This window comes from Parasteatoda tepidariorum, chromosome 12 (genome assembly GCF_982258835.1).
Source record: "Parasteatoda tepidariorum strain Cologne lab strain chromosome 12, Ptep-v5.0, whole genome shotgun sequence".
Lineage (NCBI taxonomy): Eukaryota > Metazoa > Arthropoda > Arachnida > Araneae > Theridiidae > Parasteatoda > Parasteatoda tepidariorum.
Window position 1 is genome coordinate 40,642,776 of NC_141766.1, and position 20,632 is coordinate 40,663,407.

At 27.4% G+C, this 20,632-nt stretch overlaps 1 protein-coding gene across 1 annotated transcript in view; it reads left to right on the forward strand.

Moving 5' to 3' along the window:
* LOC107439976 (neuroligin-4, X-linked-like) overlaps nt 1-20,632 on the forward strand; it is a 240,396-nt gene that overhangs the window by 203,174 nt on the left and 16,590 nt on the right. The window contains exon 5 of the mRNA XM_071188123.2: nt 19,331-19,452. Within this exon, the coding sequence (XP_071044224.1) occupies nt 19,331-19,452 (122 nt within the window). The remainder of the gene's footprint in view (nt 1-19,330; nt 19,453-20,632) is intronic.

The following is a 20,632-nucleotide window of genomic DNA, read 5'->3' on the forward strand; positions in this document are numbered from 1 at the left end:
GTTAATTATACATATTATCATAGTTGTAATATATTTTTTTATTGATCAAAATAGTAATGATATTTTAGGAGTAAAAATAATAATGAGCAGAGACCTAAAGGGTTAAACTTTTAACTTTAAGGGGTTAAAAATTTTAATTTATGCTGTGAAAGGTGACAAATGAAATAATGCACATGCAACATAATATAAATGATATAGGAAACTATTGGTGGTTCTTAAAGAGTTAAGTAATGGTTTGTAAACATAAGATTATTTATTTTCAGCTGTTACAGTCGTCCCTTTACTTATTGTTACAATCGTCCCCAAGTTGCCATTTCAGCTTCATTTGTTAAAAACAATGCTTGTTAATTAACAAAACTAATCTTTTTTTTCTTAATATGTTAATTAAGGTGTCCACTTACATATTCGGTTAATAATTTTTATTTGTTTAAACAAAATTACTATGTTACAATATAATATTCTAACACCAAAAAAAATACTTACGTAGCGTGAAAATATCTTTTGTGATATAACTCTTTCAAAAGTACATAAAAATGGTTGCCAGCAGGGGTGTACATGTAGATTTATTAAATACACCTAGTGCGCCACGTAGGAACCGAATCTAGAACCCGACACTCGAAATATTTGCTCTGTTACAATCGTACCCTGTTACAATTGACCCCACTCTCCCCTACTGTAATTTTACCAAATTTTTTTTATTCGTGTATATCTTGCAAACAGATAACATTGGGAGCACAATTTCATTTAAATAGTTAAAATACAATATTATTTTAAAACCATTAATGCAAACCCCCTAAGAGCTTCAAGATATTATATTTAAAAGTGCTCGAATATTTAAGAAAAATAATGGGTTTAATTTTTTATTCAGCACAATAATGAAATCCCCGTGTTAAAGACTTTAATGGAAAAATAAAAAAACACTTCTTTGCAATCCAACGTTAGCACTAACGTAAGTAATGCGATCTTAAAACTGCAAGTAAAGGTAAATAGACTTTCTCTTCCCGTTCCTCTTAAGATAACAATTCCAAGATAAAATTGCGAAACTCAAGAATAGTTGCGCCAGAATAATAGAAGTTCGAGAGGTTAGCCTTTGGGAGTAGATCACCGGAGAGCAAAGATGTCCTCAACTGCCTATGCGGTTAAATAGCTTGAGAGAGTGAAAACTTGTGTTTATCCGTCTTTTCGAGGAGAAAAGAGGCGTTTAGTTCAGTAACTGCTTCGTCGGCGTTTAGTTATCGTAACTTTGCATTTAACATACCTCACAGTTTCATTTGAAAGTGCAATCATTAACCTTTCGCATTGTGTATATTAATAAACTCGATAAAAATACTTTTAAACCGGAATTGTTTGCATATTTAAACAGTCATTTGAAATAGGTACATTTTGAGATAGTCACCTATTATTACTCTGAGAAAAAATTAAGATTAAAACTAACACAATATGGTAAAATTTACTGTGTTTCTGGCTCTACACCAAAAAAATCAAGAATTTTTATCGAAGCTCTTTGGTAATGAATTTGGTAAATTAAACAATAAAATATTTGGTAGTATAAAATATAAATAATTTGTGTTGAAATCGGTAAATGTTGACGATACCTAAGAACATTACACAAAAACCATTTGCTCGGAATTTTTTTTTTTTTTCAGTTTTGTATTTTTACTAAACTGACGTTGGCATTGCGAACTAAATGTATGGCGTTATCGAATTTTTTATACAGTATTATTTACTGTAAAATCACTGAATCGTGATAATTAAATGAATATTTCTGCAAAACTTTCGCTACTCAGAGTGCCATTTTTTATCATAATTCGGTCTGGAATTTTTCGCAGTGTATAGTCTTAGATGCTCATGTGTTATTACATCAAAAGCACAAAAATATTGATTTATTATAATAAAAAATTGGAATTTATTTACAATATCCATTTTAGATAAAATGTAATACAAATTTTTAAATGAAGTTTCAAACGTAATAACTTAATAAATAACAAAAATAACCCGAATATTTGCATATATCTAATAACAAATGTTTGTGTTTTACAAAAATCGGTGTTCCATACATTTGAACGACATACAAATTTTTAAAAGTAATTAAGAGCGCAAAAATTATGTGCATAAAAATTTTAAAAGTAAGGATTCCTCATCTGCGTGGGTTTTTTTAACTAGAAGAACACTAGAACATTAGATTGTTGATAAAAAAAGAATCTCTAAAACCAAGGAAGAAACCTGGTTTGATCCGTAAAAGAAAAAACTACGTTCTAATTTAAACTGAATAAAGTGACAGTGGCTTAATAATAAGCTAGGCATTTTATAGATGAAATATTGCAATAACGAGATAACATAAATATAAACACAATGCATGTATGTATGAATATATATAAAGCCTTGACAAATCTTAACATCTTTTCATATTTATTATATAAAACCAATTTATGATATGAAACCAAATGCGCTCTCATATTTTTTATTCACATCAGACACTTTAGTTCTAAATTTACTTTCAAGAATTCTAATCTTAGCATTTTAAGTTTTTCCCTTAACCAATCGTGAGAACCAGTGAAATCCCTCGATCTATTTTTTGAGCGAAATATAAGAAATTATTCCCTTTCTTTATGTGACTTAAGAGATGATTGGGACAAGTTAGCAAGATTTTCCCTAACATTTATAGCCAAAAAATTTGATTTTGTGTTGTTTGGTTGTTCGTTCTCTCATAGCGTCTAAATAGATACCGATGTGTTTTCACTGACCTGCGCATGCTTTTCTAGCTCTTTCGAATTGACTTCGTTCCATATGTATGCATAATATTTGATTTTTTTTAAAAAAAAAATATGGGTAAATGATTTGACTTATTTGGTCATATTCCATATTTATCGAAAAAAAAAGAAAAATATGGAATAATTTTTATAGCTCAAAAAATGGATATTTTTTTTTAAATGTTCACTAATCATAATAATAATTTCTGTAATTACATACAGATTCAATAATAAAAACTTAAACATTGCAAAATAATGACTTTTTTTGTTCAAAAATACAACTTATATTACTTACTTTTTAGACATTTTATTTGTATATATGGAGCTCCAAAACATTTTACCAAAAGAAAACACATATTTATTGTTTCAAATGATGCTTGATAATTCAAATTAGTATTACAATGTTTTAAACCTAAATATGCTATTCCTACAAAATACTCTTCGAGTTGAGTCAAATCATTTTAAGCATCCGGAATTGTTAAATCTTTCTGACAGCTGTTCCTTTCACTAACATGTTACCGGAAATAAGTTCTTCCTGAATCAAGTGGTCAAAAAGCTAGATAAACGGAAGAAAAGAAACCAAACTATTTATGTCGATTTGGAAACACACTCCTCCGAGGAAAAAAAACTTAATATGACTGTTAAGAAAAGAAAGCACTGAAGACAATGAAAAGAGGGGAAAAAACAATACTTTGAATGTCTTTCCAAAAGTGATTTTGCATGTGTGCTTTTGTGAAAAGAGATGTAAAAAATTTATTCGGGTTAATAGTTTTTTTTTGTACTTTGGATGTTTTGAACTGAGATTTTGAAACAATGTTTAAAAAGAAGTCAATAATTATCAAGCTTATCGATTAATACCCTGTGTAAATTATTTCACAACAGAATTATTTTTGCTCAAAAAAAAAATTGTTTTAATTATCCTAATGGCGATAGTTATTAGGACATGCTTCATTATTTTTTCTTTACATAACTTAAATATTTAAATAGACCTTTTTTAAAACACTTTTGAAAAGTAATTACCAAAATGCCTGTCCTATTCAAAAAAAAAAAAGAAGAAAAAAAAGTATACTGAATCATACACTGAGAAAAAAGGTCAAGGCTACCAGAATATGTAAAATTTACCCTCACTCTAGCTCTATGGAAACATCTAAAAACTTACGCACTCTGGTTATTATTTTGGTAAAATAAACCAGAAAATATAGTGTTATAACCTATCATTAAATTTGGTAAACGAGGCAAAATTTAGTAATTTTATCATGATACCTTAGAGCATGGCACAAGAATCATTTATTCGGTTATATTTACATTTTAGTTTTGTATTCATTACAAAATGTTTGGTAATAAGAACTGTAATTTTCAAAACCAAATTGTCCGGTAAACCAATACCATCTGAACGGAAAAATTACCAAATGAATTATTGATAAATATCGTATAGTTTGCTTTTATTACCAGAATTATGGTCTCTTTTTACCACAAACGTCATTACCATGCAATGCAATTATTTTATCTGATTTTTTCTTCCGTATTTTCGAAATTAAATGCATAATGCTTTTTAAAAAATTCCTATTGCAACAAACTTAAAACAAACAAATAAACTTATTGACTAATTTATTTATTTTTAAAGTGAACTATATTTACATGCATGTTAACAACAAACAAAATTGTCTTTAATGAAAATGTTTAAATTAAGAAAAAGTTACTTAAACTCTGATAAATATTTACCAAGGAACAAGAAATTTTACTTATTCTGACATTTCGTTTCAATCCTCATAAAAGAAAAAAGGAAAACCTTTGATTTTTCGAAACATACTTGGCTCATGCTGTCCACGACATTTTAAACGTCAGCAAAAGTAAAGAAATTGAATTTTATCACGGTACTGAAAATGATTAGGAAAATGAAAATCAACAACACTCGCTCGAGAGTGGAATACTTTGCAATTGCTTTTTCTTGTTTGATGAAAAAATTCTACGGAAAAGCATCCAGACATCATTAGAAGGCTGGGAAATAAAGTTTTCAACGCTGTTTGAAAATGCTTCTAAGAGGTTCAGTTTCATTCATCGCCTTGCATTAAGCCATGAAGCGAGTGATCAGCAAAGATGGCAGATCGAATCAGAATTTATAATGATCCATTTGTAACGTTCCAAGCTGTCATTCGTAACTATTGAAATGGCGCTACTCTCCATTCAAAACTTTAAACTATGGACGTGAAATGCAACTTTTGTGTATGTCAAATAGATTTCTCTGGTATAGTTAGAATGGGCTACAATTATAAAATGGTATATAACGGAGTTTGTAATTTCATAAATCCTCAAATTTTTATCATTTTCAAAATATAGTGCTTAATCAGAAAGTATCAAGACATTAAATTACTTCCTTACAAGTTAATTAGTATATATTTTTTTTTATTTCGTTATCATTTTTGTTGTTTTCTAGTTGCATATATAACAATACAGAAGCATATTTGTTATATACCCAAATGGAAGTAATTGATTTTCTTTCAAATGATACCTTTTCATATTAAATTAGCTCTTAGAAAATCTGTAATAATGATCAATAGTTATTACAGATTGTTATTACTGTTAAAATAACAGGGAATTGCCTTATTTTAGAACAGTGGACGGTAACCTTTGTTCCAACACCTCGCTTATTCTCAGACTGTAAAAAAAAAATAATTAGAGTATATCAGCACAAAAAATTGAAGCAACTACTTTACTTCAAACTAGTGTAGTAAAACACATAGCGTAACTTTAGGATTTACTCTGTAAAAAAAAAAATTCTCAATGCCCACCTGTGTTAATATCCGTCAGTTCAGGCATATACAGGGTGAAATAGTTGGTATTAGGTGGTCCAACGTCGCTCCCTCAGTGCGGACAGATAGTACAGAGAAGGAAAGAACATTCATGCCTTGCCCGGGCTTCGAACCCAGAAACTTTCTGATACAAGGACAGTTCCTTGCCCCCTACACAGGCCAGTCGGCGTAAAAAAGTGGTGTCTAGTATTTGCCACTATTTTTGATGCTGAGGTAAACTAAATTTTTTACTATGAATGTAGTCATATTTTTTATATACTTTTTTAAAAATACAGATATTTTTTTAATATTTTTTTAAAATTTTTTATGAATTTGTTTAATTACAAAACATATTTTCATGCTGATTAAAATCTATTTTTAAAGTGAACTCTCTTTACATTTATGTTAGTAACAAATAATTACAAATGAAAATTGTTTTGTTAATGTTAATGAAAATGCTTAAGTAAAAAAAGTTCTAAACGTTTACCAATACGCCAGGAATTTTATTCATCTGACACTTAGCTTTCAACGCGCATGAAAGAGGAAAAAAAAAGAAAAGCCTCACTTTTTCGAAACACACTCGTATTATGCTGCCCACGACATTTTAAACGTCAGCAAAAGTAAAGAAATTGAATTCTATCACTGTACTGAAAATGATTAGGAAAATGAAATTTCTCGAATCAACAACACACGCGTCCGTGAGTAGAATACTTCACAATTGCTTTTCTTTTGTTTGGTGAAGAAATTCTACAGAAAAGCATCTAGACATCATTAGAAGTAAAGTTTTCCACGCTGTTTGAAAATGCTTCTAAGAGGTTCAGTTCTATTCATTGCCCTGCATTAAGCCATGAAGCGAGTGATCAGCGAAGATGGCAGATCGAATCAGAATTTCTAATGATCTATTTGTAACGTAGCAGGCAGTGGATCGAAACTATTGAAATGGTGCCGCTCTCCATTCAAAACTTTAAGCTCTGGACGTGAACTGCAACGTATGTGTATGTCAAACAGATTTCTATGGTATTGTTAGAATGGGTAACAATTATAGAAGGATATAGAACAGAGTTTGTAATCTCATCAATATTTGAACTTTTACCATTTAAAAATATAATGATTAAATAAAATAAGAAACATTATCAAGACATTAAAATTCTTACTTAAAAGGTAATTAATACATTTTAATTTCAATTTCGTCATCATTTTTGTTGTTTTGTAGCTGTATATATAACCAGACGTGCCAACTTTTAATCCCTTCCATTATCATTTTTCCCAGTGGTATTAAAATGGAATTAAAACTTCAATTTTAAGCAAACAAATACATTGTATTTGAAAAAAATTAAGTTGACAACCATGATAGTAACGCATATTAATATATAAGCTCAATTTTTGTAAGAATAGTGGTGATCAAAATCATTTAAAAATTAAATTTATTAAAGAGAAAATAGTATATATTTACTACCACTTTAAATATGAAAATAAAATCTCCCGCAAAATGCGGGAGAGTTGGCAGGAAAGATATAACAATAGCAAAGCTTATTTTTTTAATTTTTTTATCGTGTCCAAGGACAATTAAATGTCCTCGTGTGCCTTCAAAACTGCATCCGCAAGCTCCAATACATCATTACTGTAGAGGATCTCACGAAGTTTGGAAGCCAGTGGCACCATACCCAGTTGTAAAACATATGGGGTAAGGGCTGGGCACTCGAGAATGTGATCCGGAGTAAGTTGGATATCGGTGCAGTTCTTGCAGGGAATCATTTTGTCGGAAGAATTTTCATCCCTTTAAAGTGGTTTGTTCTTAGTCTTGTAATTGTTGATGTTAAGATTCTGGAACAATAAAAGTCAGTAATGAGAGGTTTCCTGGAGGAATGGGGCAGAAGTCTGGGTCTTGCAACTGCATTTGCGTCTGCAAGCGCGATGGTAAGCTTATTTGTTATACGCCCATATGGAGGAATTTTTTTTTCAGATAATACATTCGTATACTGTAACAGCATATGTAACAGTATTCGTATTATCTTTCAGATAATCTGCTCATTTGAAATAATAATTAAATATCTTATTGTAGAGTAGTGTGCGGTTTCTCCAACATTTCGCTCACTCACACATTGTAAAAATTGTTAGTACATCTCAACACTTTAAATGGTGGCAACTACTTTAGACCAAATTTGTCTAATGACTAACTTACATTACCTTCAAATACATGGTATTCGGATCTATACTGTGAAAAAATTTAGAGAGAAGTAGTTGCATGTACTCACATTTTTGTTTTCTTTTTCAATGGTATATTTTTTTTATTCATTTATTGTTAATTTGTTTATGGCAAGCCCATTAAATTCAATTCAACAGCTTTATTGCAAAAATATTTCGTTAAAACGGCAAGCATAAGTGTAATAATATATTTGCACTAACTCTTACGACGAATTGTTGTTTTGGCAATTTTATATTATTTTTTTGAGCCATAAATACAGTTCGATACTTAAAACTGTTTTTAAAACATCTTATTATTAAAGAATGTATTTGTGACTGTTTTATATTTCATTAAAAAATGCATTTTTCATTACTGAACTATGTTTATAGTCCAAAAAGTATTTAAATTTGAAAAAATTACAATTGTTTGACAGAATTAGTACGAATATATGACGAATATGCTTGCTTTGTAACCAAAATATTTTTGCAATTAATCTATTAAAGTGATTCTAATGCGCATTACAATATGTTTTCTCAATAAATAAATGTGCATAAATATGAATAAATGCCAAAAAAAGTTTAATAGTGAAAAAGTAATAAAAAAATAAGACTAAATGCGCTGTAAAAAATTTTACTTTCTCTCAACATCAAAAATTGCGGCAACTACACCCTACAATTAGCCATGAAGTTAGTGGCAAAGAACATTTTTTTACATTTACGGTTTTAAAACCATTTAAAACTACTATCATTCAAAAACCATGAATACAAAACTTTAAGGTTTTTTTAACCATTTTCAACTAGCATTGTTTCAAAACCATAAAAACAGTTTAACTGGACATTGAACATAGTTTAGCAGCTTTACATTTCTGATGCTCATGATATTGACAGATTAAATATATATATATACCAGAGTTTTTTTTCTCTGTGTACGGCAAGGATTCTGAACGAGATAAAATATTTTTTATTATTAAAATCGCAAAATTATCAAAATCTTTATTATCAAAATATCTAGCTCATGTTAATTAAATGTTTAAAAAATTATAGATATTTTTTTTTTAAAATTTCCAACAATACAATTGTAAGGCACTTAGTTTTCACAATCTCGTCATATCGTGTTTTTTTTCTTGCTTTTGTTGATCTAATTCATTCATCTTTTTAATTCATTTAAATTTTTAATATTCTTTAAAACAACCAGAATAAAAAAATGCTGTAAAAGTTATTTATTTTTTTTGATTACGTGTTTATTTCTTATGTATATTATTTCATTATCATTTCTTAAAAAAATGTCTTTAATAATATATATTTAAATATCACTTTCGTATTCGTTGCAAGATAAAAAAAAACCTTTTAAGCTAAGTATGTAAAAATATGTTTCAGAAACCTATTTTTTATCTATATATATTTTTAACATTTGAGTTTCAAAATCAACAAAAAATTCCCAAACCATTTTTCTATGCAAATAGTTTTTTTTTCTCTCCAGTTTATGAAAAAATGATTAGATATATAGAGAAAAATCCTATCTGGACGTTCAAGCTTCAAAAATACTGAATAAAAAATATAAAAAAAGCTATCTCATAAGTTTTTTTTCACTTTTGCCTAAAAACTTTCACCTTCTCCTGATGGCCGAGCAGCATAACAAACTGCCTTAACTTCTAGAAAGATAAATTTCTGAATCAGAGGGATAGGTGCTTCTACTTTGCCGTAAGCTTGCACGACTCTTTCTTGGTATCTTTCCCTCCTTACCGGGAAGAAATCTCCAGATTCCTATACCCAGAAGAATCCAAGTTCCAGAAAGAAAAAAAAAAACACTAAAAATCCTCGAAGTCAAGCTTTTTGGTAAGATTTATTTTCTTTAAGGATGTTTGGTGGGAGGATCTGGGTGTTATTCCCGATATTTTTAGCTTCAGCTTCTTCGTATGGGAGAAAGTTGCTTGATATTGTCAAGGAATGTCATTTACCGCGAGCCTTCAGGGTTAGTATATCGATATATGACGGCCACTGTTTATTTAGTTATTTACCTTCCTAGGTTTGTTTGGCTCAAGTAACTATTATGTTTTCATAACAAACAATTGGAAGGTAATGTAATGTTTAGTTAAATATAGAACTGACCATCAATCTTGTTACAATATATATCATAATTAAATGACGTTTAGCAAAAGGCCCAAAGTAAAACTATTCATTCTGTAAGGTATGCACTTTAGAAGGCAAAAAAATTTTTTTTTAAATACACTTAGTACATAGTAAAAGATCTTTTTTATTTTATTTTCATATTAAATTAAGTGGGGAGAAAAAATTTCTGGTAGATTTACCGTACTGTATAGTAATGTCATTTCTGGTACAAACAAAAAACATGATTTTGGTAATAAAATCAAGATATACAGATGAGCCGCGAAGGTTTAGAGATAGAGCGTTCGCCTTCCAATGAGGTGAACCGGGTTCGAATCCCCAGCCATGGCTGGTCGTAATGAATCCGCATCCGGCTTTCACCGACCACAGTGCTGATGTGAAATATCCTAAATGGTAGACGGATCATGGGTTAGAGTCCCTTTGCCATCAGGCTAACCGAGGGAGGTTCTCGTGTTCTTTCTTTCCTTGTAATGCAAATGCGGGTTAATTCCATCAAAAAGTCCTCCACGAAGGCAAATTCCTCCCAATTCTTGATCCAGGAGTTCCCTTGTCATCTGAATTGGGTTCAAAAATACAAAGCTTCGGAGTTGAACATTAGTAGTCGTAACCCAAAAAAATTGGGTCAGCTGTTAAACGATGGTTGTAAAATAAAATAGAAAAGTGTATGTTATTTAAACCTTTCCATTTTGTATTTTTTCCGTTTTTATAATAACAGTGTTTACCAAAAATCTGTTTTTTTTTGTGTCATGCTCTGAGATATCATGATAAAATCATGGTCACACATAATATCATGATCGCACATTATAATACTGTATTTTATTGCTAATTTTACCCAAGTTTTTACCAAAGCGCTTCGGTAAAAATCACTGATCTTTTTGGTGCTCCCATAGAGTAAAAAACACAGTACTTTTTACCATACTCTGTTAGTTTTAACCATACTTTTTTTTCCCTGTGTAGATACCCAGATAGCAAGCAACCTCACGACAAACTTCGTATTTAAAGTATCTTTTGATTGACACAATGAGGTTGATAGATTAATCATTATTTCTGAAAAGTAGAAATGTCACAATGCCAAAATTATTTTCTTGAAGATTGTATAAAAAAACGTATAACCATTTACTAAACCTTTAATTTCTTAGCTTTAATTGCATTTTGAACTCTTTTTCTAGCTTACTGTTCTTAAAACACTCATTTAGAATTTTTTATTTATTTTAAGTTAATGTTTTAAAAACTAACATTTTTGTGTTATGCATAATGTTTTAGATTCAATTTCGATTTAAACAGGGTGTTAGTGGGTGCTTAATGCAAACCTCATTCCGTTTAAATTATTATAATTGCTTTGTTTATTTGCTAATCATTTATAAATATTGTCGAGGTTTCACAATAAAGGTTGCTAGTACATTAAAATCAACGTAACAATTATATTTAGGTGCTATATTTACAACTAATATATTCAAAATCATAAAACGATTTTATAAGATACTCAAATCAGTACTACGAAATACGTATCCAATAATATGTTGGAACTGAAAAATCAATACTGTAGTAAATTAGACACTTTTAAGCACATAGAAATTGGTGTATTATAATTCAAAATGTAAGTTATATGTCGGGAGGGTTATCATAATAAAAAGCTTAATATTTTGTTTGATATTTAGCAGATAATATTTAGTGATACGAAATTCCCTTCTTGAAAGAAACTATTCGAACCTTCCAGACATATCCTATTTCTATACGTCCAGCGAAAATAAAAATGATGTAATTTCAGCTATTTCCTCTGGAAATACATCTATCCAAGAAAATGAATACATTTGCGCTTGAATGATACACTGAGACATAATTTTTAAAATAATTTGCAAACTAGTTTAAATAGAATTATTAGAAAAGTAATGAACAGCTAATGAGATTGCCTTAGAACCATAAATCATGTTATAGAATACAGGGGATGGACAAAATAATGGAAATACTTCTATGACAATACATTTTTTCATAATTCTCAGGAAATACTTAGAGAATCATTTTATAACTTCAGAAGTGTTTAGATCATGCGATTTCTCATATTTTTAAATGAATTTTAAAGCTTTTAGATGTTTGAGGGACCAACAATAAATTGCAAACGGAAAATAGAGTTTATGCATCCTCTATGCCGAAACATGTAGCGATTTGTAAGAAGTAGTAATTATTTTAGTTATTTTACGAAATAATTGCACCAAATTTCGCAAGCCTAGCTTAAATATTTCTGGAGATATCGATGTTTTTATAAAAAAAACTATTTTTTTTTTGTCTGAAGTTTTTTTCTAGTACTTTAAAAATATTTGATAAAATTAACCAAAGTTTTTGAGCAATTTAAAAATAGTAACAAAATTATTGCTTTAAAATTTGAAAAAAAAAATCTTTTAAAACTGCAAAAGATATCGATAATTTTTTATACTGCGCATAAGCGAGAAAAATTAATTTTTTTTCTAATTTTATAGATAATAGTGTTTGGCAACTAATAAAAGGGTCCGATTAGAATATTTTAATATTTTAAAGATTTTCAAGTAAGTTTTATGTAGTTTTATACTAGTTTTGCAGAAAAAAATATATTAGTATAAAAATGCTTCCATTATTTTATATATATATATATATATATATATATATATATATATATATATATATATATATATATATATATATATATATATATATATATATATATATATATATATATATATATATATATATATATATATATATATATATATATATATATATATATATATATATATATATATATATATATATATATATATATATATATATATATATTCACATACTCATTTTGAAAGAGTGAAGAAATATGCAAAACATATTTATTTACATTTACTGAAAAAATGAAAAATCATTCAAAAATGGGCATTTCTTCATTATAAAAAGGTATTGAAATATAAAAACACGAATTATTATTCAATAATTAGTGAAGAATAAACTTAATATAGAATATATGTGAACCTGACTCATGCCATGCAAATGGATATTATGTGAAACATTATTCATGAAATGCTTCATATTTATAAATAGTTATCATAATTTATTCCTTTAACATTAAATTCTCAATATTTAAGGACATAAATTATCCATCTAAGATTTGTTGAAGCATCTTCTTTTTTCTATGTCAGGCCTTGATTTAGCTATTTCCTCTTAATTATTTCCTCTAATTTCCTCTTAAAACGGAACATATCCATCCAAGTTAACTGATATTTTTGCGCTCGTGTGATATTCATTATCTCAATTTTCAAAATGATTTTTAAGTTGCTTCTTTTTAATTTGATTTATAAGCAAACTAATAATATGCTTATAAAATTCCCCAATCCTAGAAAATTAATTTCATACAATCACAACCATATTAATTAAGACATTTTGTAAAAAAAATATAAAGAAACGTTAAATAAAAAAATAAGTTTGAATTTATTATAAGAAAATGATGAAATTAAAATTCTCCTATAATTATTCAATAATAGGTAAGATCTAAACTATGTAATGCAAATATATGGATTGGCACGGATTTTAAATTAAAAAGTATTTAATAATTGAGAATTGCTAGTTATTGTTATTGCAATATTCAAAAGATATGTCACATTTCATTGTTGAACAATTTATTTAACATTTAATGAACAATATTTAAATATAGTTTTTTTTTCTGAAACTGCTTAAAGCACATTAAAAAAAGTTTTTGTAGAATCACCATCATACATATTAATGACATATCTGCTTAATAAAGACAAAATATACGATACCTTTCATTATGTCTACGGTACCATTTATTTGGTAATTTTTCCCTTCATATGTTAATGGTTAACCAGAAATTCCTTCTTTCAAAACTATAGTTATTATTACTTCCCATTTAGTAAAAAAAAAAAAGAAAAAAAAAACTTAAAAGTAAATTTGACCGAATAAATAATTTTTGCTCCATGTTCTAAGGTATTATGTTAAAATTTGCAAATTTTTAATCATTGACGAAATTTAATCACGTGTTGTAAAATTATATTTATGGTTAATTTTACCAAAAATCATTCCTAAAGCAGTTTGGTAAAATTACCGAGATTTTTGTGGTTTTCCAATAAAGTCATATTTTTTACCACACTTTTTTCCTCAAGTCATCAAGACACATACGACAAGCCAAGAAATTTGCAAAATGGAATTCATCCAAGTTTACTGATATTTTTGCTCTTGTGTGCTATTCATAATCTCAACTTTTAAAACAATTTACATTTTAGTTTACTTTCAATTATTAAAAAATTAATGATGAACTTAAAAAATTCCCCGCATCTTTAATCATATTTATTTTGAGTTTGAAATTTTGGAAGCAACATTATAAGACGACGTGCAATATGTATTTATTTAGTTCTTTAAAAACACATTTGTAAGAAAAAAGTTAAAAGTTCAAAAGTTAAATGCATTCATTTAGATATACAATGAAAATAAGCAACAAGTTTTTATTCAAATATATTGAAAACAAATCAATGAATTTGTATGAAAAACGGGCTTGTCTTCTTAACGAAAGATAATAAAATTAAGATTCATGAATTTTAATATTTAATTGTAGGTTAGAATTTATCTGCGTAAAGAAATCTATAAATCCGCAATCGACGCATACTTCACAGTATGGTCAGAGCAGACAGTATGGTCAGCGAAAACAGTATGGTCAGAACTAGTAAAATTTATCCTATTTCTGGCTTTAAGGAAACACTGAAAATCACGGTAATTTTTACAAAAGCGTTTTAATAAAGATTTTGGCTAACTTAGCAATAAAACAATGGTTTTGCATTATATAATAAAATGTGGTAAATGTTTTATTATTAAATTTGTTATGATACTTTAGAACACGATATAAAAAGCATTCATTCGGTTAAATTTACTTCTCACATTTGAATTTTTACAAATGTGTGTTAATAAGAACTATAAATTTTAAAATCAAAATTTCGGGTAAACCATTACTCTATGAACTAAAAACTTATTAAATAAATGGTTTAAATACAATACATTTTGGTTTAATTAACTGAGATTGTGTTTTCTTTTTCCTTTAAGAAGAAATTTCATTCCCATACTGAACGGTAGATTTATCAGAATTTTTTTTCTCCACTTATAGAGAACTAAGCGAATGTATATTTGTGAATATATAAGTTTGAAATGCTTCATATTTAAAAATATTTATATCATATTTTACTCGTTAAACACTCAATAAACAATCTTTAACGATGCAAAATCTCATTCTGAAAATTAATTGAAGCAGCTGGAGAACTCGGAATTTCTATACGTCAAGCTATCGTGAAAATTTTGTAACTCCACTAATTTCCTCTCAAAACTGAGAATATATTCATCTAAGTTTACAGATACTTGAGTGATACTCTAAATCTTAATTTTTAAAAACAATTTACAAGCTCGTTTTAATTGAATTATTAATGATCTAATGAATTACTTGTCAGATTCTCTTTATCTGAAAAATTCAGTTTTCACATTTATATCTTTATATATATATATATATATATATATATATATATATATATATATATATATATATATATATATATATATATATATATATATATATATATATATATATATATATATATATATATATATATATATATATATATATATATATATATATATATATATATATATATATATATATATATATATATATATATATATATATATATAACCAAAATATACGGTATATAAACCGTTTATTTTTCCGTTCATGTGGTAACGTTTTACTGGAAATTCTAGTTTTCAAAATTATAGTTCTTAATGCAGCACATTTAGAAAGGAAGACAAAACTTGAAATTAAATTTAACATAATTAATTGCTAAATTATAATGATAAAATCACCAAATTTTACGAATTTGTCCAACTTTTATCACATATTATAAAGCCATATTTTAATTCTAATTTTACTAAAATCATAACCAAGGCACTTTGGCAGAAATTACTGAGACTATGCTGTTCTCATTGAGCAAGAAACACGTTAAGTTTTACTATATTACTTAGCGGATGAAATTACTCAGATTTAGAAATAGTTATGATATTTTACTGCTGAATAATTCGTTTAACATTTAATGACTAACGATACTAAATCTCCTTCTCTAAACAATTTGAAATACCAAGACACATCCTACTTCTATACATCAAGCGAAGATAAAGACACATTTATTTCTCTAATTTCCTCTCAAAACGGAATACATTCATCCAAGTTTACGGATACTTTTGCGCTTGAATGATACGCAAAATCTTAATTTTTAAAATAATTTACAAGTTTGTTTAAATTGAATTATCAGCAAACTAATGAGAAGCTTATGAAATTCCCTTATATCTGGAAATTAGAGTTCTCATAACCACATCCATATTAAGCAGTTAACATATATCTTTCTGGAAATATCTAGAAGGTTTTCTCAGCAACATTTTGGAATCCCGGAAAATGCACATATAGAAGCTAAGCACGGGTGTGATAAGATTAAAGCTTCGCCCCCTTAATGCCGTTTATACCCTGTCAAGCGTAACTCATAACAGTACCTTAGAGAGCTGATGTTATTATGCATGAAATTGCAATTTCAGCCAATTACTTTGTTATCGCTAAAATACGCTGCATCTGGTTAAGCGTTCTGTGGCCAAGAATTTTACTAAAGATAGAGGTGTTAATTTTTATGACAGAGTTTTCATGATGCTAAAATCGATTTTTTCTTTATTTTTTGCGTTGTTAACTTACTACCGCAATGTTGAATTTTTCATAAAATTAACCAAAAGTGTAGATTTTTTTACTCAATTTATGCTTTTTTATTTATTAGAGTAAATTACTGGACCGTTACTCTTCTGGCAAGAAGAAAGAAAAAAATTGCTGTAAAATAATTTTATTTCGTACATATTTTGGGGGAATAAATTATCCGAGACAAATTATAATATTTTTGAAGAAATTTTTTTTTTATCGTATTATTCGTAAAGTTTTTTTTTCAAGTAAATGAATTTTGTAGCCATTAAATACTCGTGGTAATAACTAATACTTTACTACTTTTACAAAAATGTAAGACGTGTTATTTTGAGGATGTTTTGAGGTGTTAAGTTTGTTTTGAGGTTTATTTGAAGTTGATTTCAAAAAACAATTTAAAAACTCAACTTTTTAAGGTTAACCAATGTGAATTAACTTGTTTTATTCGCACTTGAGCTTTTATTGAGGTTCATAGAAATCTACCTTTGAGCAACCAGCTAATAGAGGTTGCGTTTACGGTGTACGGGTTATTTTTTTCTCCATATCAAGCAAGTAAATAAATTTGTGGTGTGGATAATTTCACCCGAGGTCAACTACAAGCATTGCTGAGCTATACATGATTATAATTTTATGAGGTGTAAATGAGGTTGAAATTGAGTGTCTTGATGAGGCTATTGATGAGGTTTGGTGCAAAACATAACCTCATTTTCTACCTGAGGTCTTTTTTTAACACCTTTCAACCACAAAAGAACCTCAACAACATGCTATTTTTTGTAAGAGAATTTCTAAAATGACTTAAAAAAGAAACTGTTTTACTGGCAATTGCTTGCTCAATTCTGGATATGTTACATACCTTAAATACTTAGCTGACTATCGGACACCGTGAAACTTTTCAGCATTTTGCTAATAATTTGGATTTAATCAAACATTTAATTAAATTTCGAAACACTATTTAAATGTGTCACTAAGTATATGGTTATTCATACTGAAGTTTAATGATTAAATTTAAAAGTGCTTGAATAATTTTCGTGTACTGTATTATTTTTTGAAATAAAATTATTTATTGAAATTATAAAGAAAAGGAAAATGTTGAGCTTTTCTAAAAAAATAATTCTTTAAATAATTATTATAAATTTAATTTAAAAAATACTTCTTTAAAAATTAGTTGTATAAATTATTTGAAGTCGGAATTAGAACGCAAGAAATAGAACGCAAGAATTAGAAAACGGAATTAGAGCACTCTACGATTATCGTTTTTCCCCCGCATGTTTTTCCCCTAACTTATTACAATCAATTTTAAAATCTAAAAAATAATAATCCCTTTCCCTAACGTTTGCTTCTTTGAATATTTTTGTTCGGAACAATAAGAAGAAAAATCACAAGTTTAAAATTTGACTTTTTATTTTTTTCATAATGCTTATAGGAAAGAATCTAAACAAAGTTTTAATAACATTCGTATGCAAAAGCCCTTAAGATTCAATTTTTACACAAGCGAAATTTCAAAATTTCATTCTTTCGATGCACCACTTTTTGATAAGTTTGAAATTTTATTATTTTCTTAATGTCTCGGAAAAGAAATTGTTATTTTTTTCTGATTGTCAATAATATAAATTATTAATTATTAATGAATTATAAATATAAATATAAATTACAAATATAAATATAAATTACAAATATAAATATAAATTACAAATATAAATATAAATTATGTATATATATATGTATATATACATTATAATAACTATAAATTTTTAATAGCTCAGTAAATGCTACATCCAGGACATATCTTCGAAAGACTTAAAATATGTATTTTGAAAAATGTTTCAAAATTAGGTATAGGACTCCTACACGTAATGTGGCGAAATTCCGATTTACTTATTTTAAATGCAAATGTCTTTATTTAAATATAACTATTTATTTCCTGTACTAATTTTTAAACCCAAATGTCTCAGCTATTGACCATTTTAACCATTTCATGTGAATTTAAAAAAAAATTAAACCAAGAATTTTTACAATGGCATAACTTAAATTTTATTTCATAGAAGTAATCAAATCAGTTTAATATTTCAGCATCTTCAATGATACATAATATTTAATTGTATAAGTTTATATTTGATATATAATAAAACGAAAAGAATGCACTATTTTTATTTAAAAAAATTAAACTAACTGTATCTAATTGAACAGCTTAATGGATGAAGCAGGTAAGTGGCATTTCCATGAGAATTTATCGACAAGGAAAAATACAAAAGCGATCGAAACAATATGGGCATGTTAAATGCACCATAATTATTTTTGATATCACTCTTATTTTAACACAATTATTCCAATTTCACTCTTTTTAACGCAATAATTTTTAAGTGTATTTTCACAATTTTTATTTATGATTGGGTAGAGTTAAATAAATTAACTAAAAGAATTATTAACCCATTTTTCTATTAAGTCTTTAATAAAATAGTTCAGTCCTTATTTTTTTTCTTCTTACTCTAACTATGGACACTCTGAAAATGTCACATGGTTCATCCCTTCAGTTATTCAATTAAGTGACCAATATATTAAAATGAAGTTCGATATTACGAATAAAACACAAATAAAGCCATAGAAACAGGCGTACAAAAGTTTCGGTCTGCTAAATCTTTCTTCGTGGCATTATTTGTTCACATTGTCTAGTTTCATTTTCCTTTATACTAAAATGCATAACTTTTTTTTAATTGAAATCATTCATGTAATTTCAGGGATCCAAATGTGACACCTCATCAAGAGCTTGAAAGCTTAGCTTCCGACAGATCTAGAGGGAGATTTGAGAAATTTAAATGGGAGCAGTATGATACAGTTCACCAAAAATACTTATCTATAGGTAAGTAACTTAAAATTAGAAATTCATAAAATCTTTATTTAAATATCATATGTGCACATAAAATGATAAAATAAAAATTAGTAATAATAATTAAATATTTGAGGTTTGCGAATTTAAAATTCATTTTGGAATCTAAATTGGATCTCAAAAAAATTTTTTTTAAAGAGGGAAATTAAAGAAAAAAATTTAAAAGATTAAAAAGAAGAAGCTTGCTCTGAAATGGAAAATATAAGAATATGTTTCTGATAAAGGGGAAAAAATAAAAAAATGAGAATTTTCGCTAAGATACTGAACTAAAAAATTTGTTTTCTTAAATAATATAAAAGAAAGATAACATATTTTCAACAAGCAAAAGAAAGAAAGCATTTCTAAAGGAGGTAAATATGGAAAATATATTTATGGAAAATATAATTTACATTTATCTAACAACTTTGTCGACACATATTTGAATATGTTTTCGACTAAAGTATATGAAACTACTTCAAAGATGAAATAAGTTAATTGCATTGACTATAGCTTACGCCGCAAAAAGTAAATAATTTGCACAGTGTTCAGTATCTTATTCATGTATTAAACTATAGAAAGTATTATGGATATGGTTGTAATATATAAGTAAGTATAGCTGTCAAATTTCTCTTATGTTTATATTTTATCAACTATTTAATATGATTTAGCAAAGCCCCTTAACTCTATCTACATAAAAAATTTTCATTTAAGCTACCTGAATACCCTTTTAAACCAAAATTGAAATAAACTTTAGATTTTATCTTTGAATTTTTTCCTCGGAACCGAATTTATAGTAATTTAAAATATAGTTTATCCGATATAGTTATATATAGTTAGGCCGATATATTATTACTCAACTGTTTAGCCAAAACAACAAAAACTTGTTATAGCAACTTTCTTTTCAAGTTTAGTTGTTTCATCCTTATTAAATGATAGCATCATAAACCCCGTTGACCTGAGTTGTGCATAAATACTTTATTTATATGCTTGTTTGGAGAATAGGTTATGCATTAGTTGATCAAACTATTAATTTAAAATTTATTACCAAGTATAACCAGTTATTTTTCAATGCTTTTTTAATTTCTATGTAGCTGTAAGTAAATTAAATATCACTATTATGTCTTGCTCTTGGGTTATTTATGCTTCACATTTACAATTACTACTGAGCGAACAA